General features: G+C 52.6%; 2 protein-coding genes across 2 annotated transcripts; one reads left to right on the forward strand and one right to left on the reverse strand.

The window, feature by feature from the left end:
* On the reverse strand, nucleotides 1-575 carry GNI_058540 (hypothetical protein; the record flags this gene model as incomplete). The annotated part of the gene is made up of 1 exon (XM_011136142.1): nucleotides 1-575. A coding segment is annotated over one exon (575 nt), but the record flags the coding sequence as incomplete, so codon positions are not given.
* A 414-nt stretch (nucleotides 576-989) lies between these two features.
* On the forward strand, nucleotides 990-2417 carry GNI_058550 (hypothetical protein; the record flags this gene model as incomplete). Its single annotated transcript, XM_011136143.1, has 1 exon — nucleotides 990-2417. One exon carries the CDS (start codon nucleotides 990-992, stop codon nucleotides 2415-2417), a length of 1428 nt encoding a protein of 475 aa, XP_011134445.1.
* Between the last annotated feature and the right edge of the window lie 1340 nt (nucleotides 2418-3757).

A 3757-nucleotide genomic window follows, 5' to 3' on the forward strand; every position in this document is an offset into this window, starting at 1 on the left:
CCATCTTCTGGTTCATCCTTGTCTACCTCGCCTTCCTCTCCTACTTTTTCGATGCTGGGTAGTTTGACTTCCGGCACCTTAACTTCAGGTGCCCTAGCCTCATGTACTTCATCCTCAGGCACTGGACCACCTTCCGCTAGCTCGCCTTCTTCTCTTTCGTTTTCTTTCTCCTCTTTTTCCTCCCTGTTACCACCTTCTACCTTGACGTCCGGCTCTTCCTCTTTCACTTCGCCTTCTTTAACATCAACATCGACCTCGGCTTCGCCTTGATCATCCTTTATTTCACCCATTAGCATCTCCTCTTCGGCTTTGTCTGCGTGATCATTGATGTGGTCCTGAACGGTCTTGTCTTCGTCGTATTTCTCGTCAGTGTTCTCGATTTCATTTATGGTCTTAAGAGGTTGTGGTGACAAGTGTTCCTCAGTGTTGGTGGGAGTAGGGCTAAAAGCGCTGTCAAGCTCATCCATAGGATGCTTCACCAGTGTTTCGGGCTCGGGTACATTTTTCTGGTACTGAGCTCTCTCTGGCTTCCGCGATCCCTTCCTTGAGCCTTTTCTCGATATCTTTCTTGCCATCGTAAAATGTGCAATTGCGCAACAGTGCTGGTTAACCGTACGTGTAGTAAACTGGCAAAGCGGGAGGCAGGCACATTTATGCCGGCGGGTATCCTCCGCGTGGGTCAATCACTGCCCTCCTTCATTCTCCCCACCCTTCTCAACCGTGTGCTGCCGGCGCTCGGTGACCTGAGCCTGTCAGCTGGGACGCGTCGTACCCGTCCAATCCCATTTAGGAAAGAATGCAACGCCGGCTCGAAGCTTACTGCTGCGGGGCGACCGAGACCACGTGCTGGTCACGAGAGTGTCTACGATGCCGGTATCTCGGAAGTGTCCAAACGATCAGTAGTGTGGTGGTGTGTGTCTGTGGTGACCGCATTGGATGCTTGCGGGATGTTGGGAGGAGACAGTTAGGGCAGTTTCAAAATTCGGAAAATGAGGGGAGATGCTTCAAAGGCCTCATGGAAAGGAGGACTGGGGGTGGTGCTTGCTGCATTCATTGATAGGCACGGTGGGTTGTCTACGACGAAGGGGTGTGGCTTTTACCGTGTGACGGTTGTGGTGCCGGACGAGTTGGTCCACGAGAACGACCAGCTACTTGAGTTGATAGTGGCCTCGAAGACGGACGGGTTGGATGATCCTGACTACAATATTTTCAAGTACCCGAACAAGCTGCAGCTGGCACCCGAATCGGAATTTAACCGACGTCTTGATGACGCGGTCTTGGACCAATTTGTTGAGTTCATGTGTCGTAGTATAATTCGTCACAGTCGCGGCAAGTTGAGCAAGAAGCTGCGTAATCGCCTGGTGACGGAGGTGGCTGCGCTGCACGGGTCGAAGCTACAAGGGGTGTCCATGGAAGAGGATTCCGTCCCAGCAGAGGACGCCGCCGGCCCCAGCGGTGATGCGGTCCCGGATTTGGGTTCACTGGAAAGTCTCGTGGAATGTCCAGCGAAGGAGACCCGTGTACCCCCAGGGGAACAACGTCCGGCGAAGGATTCAAGGAGGAGTCTAAATGAGGTTCCTGTGGAGAAAACTCCTGTCGACCTTGCAGTAGAGGAAGGTCTACTCAAAGTTCTTTTATGTGAACCAGCTTCGGAATATGAGTTCTGGGTGAGTGATAGGCTATGGAAGTTGGAACATCCTGAGGACGAAGTTGTGCCGGATGAAGTTGTTGAAAAAGCCCCTTCAGCCATTGATGAGAACGTCCCTCAGCCGCGCTCCCTCCGGATGTTTGGTGGCCTTCAATGGTTCAGTCTAAGGGATTTTAGCTTTAATAAGTTCCGCCTTGAGAAGCTTCAGCCGTCTAATGTGATCGAGCGCATCCGTTGTAAAGTGGCATCCCTGCGGCAATGCATGGAGGACAATCCGAAGATGACCGTGGTCGTGGCGGCTGGAATGCTTTCTGGCCTGGCTTTGTGCATGTCCTGGCATCATCGGGTATCCGTAAAAGAGGTGGCGATACCGACCATCAATTCCTTGGTCTGCGAGCCGAGCACCGGCTTCGGCGACCAGTTCGAAGTTTGGCCTTCTTTCGAATGTCTTCCGACCCGGCGCCCGTGCGATTGCCGTTCGGGGTTGGACTGCGAGATCACCGACATGATGTGCCAGAGTGCAACAGGACCGATGCACGTGTCGTGGGGAATTCCCAAGAAAATAAGAGGGTCAGACGAACTATTGAAATGGCTGGCGTGTCGAGCCCGGGCAGCAGACTTCGAATTCGAAGGCCCAATCACCACCACCCTCTCCAATCCTGAGGTCGTCGGCACTGAGGGCTTGCGCTTCAGCCTCACTGTTAATAACCGCGACGGTGCCACTTTCCGCCACAACGTGGTCTGCTGTCCAGACGGCTGCAGACCATGACCACCTTCATTTCATCAACTTTTTCACTTCGTCAATTTTCCTTCGTGATCTGGAGTCACTCTAGCTATTAAGCTCTCGGGTAAAGGGCTCTGGGGTAAAGGAGTTCGTGCGTCATTCTGTGTGGTGCTGGGTGACGCACGTGCACAGACAGAAATAACCAGCGAAAGAAACATCTTCGGCACTAGAGGCGCTGGCCTGTTTCAGAACACCCTTCCACCATCCAAATCAATGCGGGGAATCAAACCCACAACATGGTGCTGGACATTGCCCTCCCAAACAGTAAAAAGATCAAACTTCCACGAAGTGGCTGGCAATGCATACTTCCCTGTCGCCACAATTATCCAGCCTAACTGCTGGCAGCCTTCCTCCGTCTACTGCGTATTGGCGTCAACCGTTTTGTCCACTTACACGCGTTAGGGTTAGGTGTTCGTTGTCGACGGTGACACCGGACCTTCTGAACTGGGATGACGACGTTCTGATGGTGTTTATCCTTTACCAACACTCGACAGTGGGATTCTTCATGGTCAGGCAGCTTACGCACGCCGACTTGATACCAACAGGCAACGTAAGTGTTTCATGCTCTCACTCCATTTAGATAGTTTAATTTAATTGTCGTGCTTTAAAAAAAAGACAATACACAAGGGCCGGCTGGGACTCAATCTCGCTTCAAGAAACTGTGGGGCAGGCACGGTGTTCCAGTGGGTGTGGCAGCACCGGGGCAAACCACACGTCGTCCTTTTGCCCCTTCAGTAGCCCTTCGCCCCTTCAGTAGCCCTTCGCCAATAGTTTGCGTGTCATGGCGCAGGTGAAAAAGGGTGGCCGTAACCTCGATCAAATGCCAACGGTGCAGTACACATGTGTCGTCTCCCACAAGAACAGGGCTGGAAGGTTCAAACGAGGGACCTGGAAGTCAGTGGCAAAAGCTGGGAGTCGTCAGTGGCAGGCATCGACCTGAAAACCGGTGGTTTGCACGACGAAAAAATTAAAGCGAAACGCTAACGACGTATCTTGAACGTGGCCGTGTTGTACTTGTGGTACATTCTGTAGAACTGGTTGTTGATCGCATTGGTAAGTCTCCACTGGGCCCACCTGTCATTACTCGTGGCCTTGGGGGCACTGGACCACACCCAAGGGGCATCCTGAGACCTCTGCTCTAGGATGCTCTTTTCGAACTCTTCGTGGGCTCTGCCTTGATGGACGAGGAATACTGCGGAGGGGAACACACTTCCCCGCCTATCCTCAAGTCCTTTGGTGTTAATTTTGTACTGCTGGAACATCCTGCGTCGATACTCGACGTCTTGGGTCCAGTACGATTTGGCTACATGAATTGCTTCTTTTTC

Source organism: Gregarina niphandrodes (assembly GCF_000223845.1).
Source record: "Gregarina niphandrodes unplaced genomic scaffold scaffold00009, whole genome shotgun sequence".
Lineage (NCBI taxonomy): Eukaryota > Apicomplexa > Conoidasida > Eugregarinorida > Gregarinidae > Gregarina > Gregarina niphandrodes.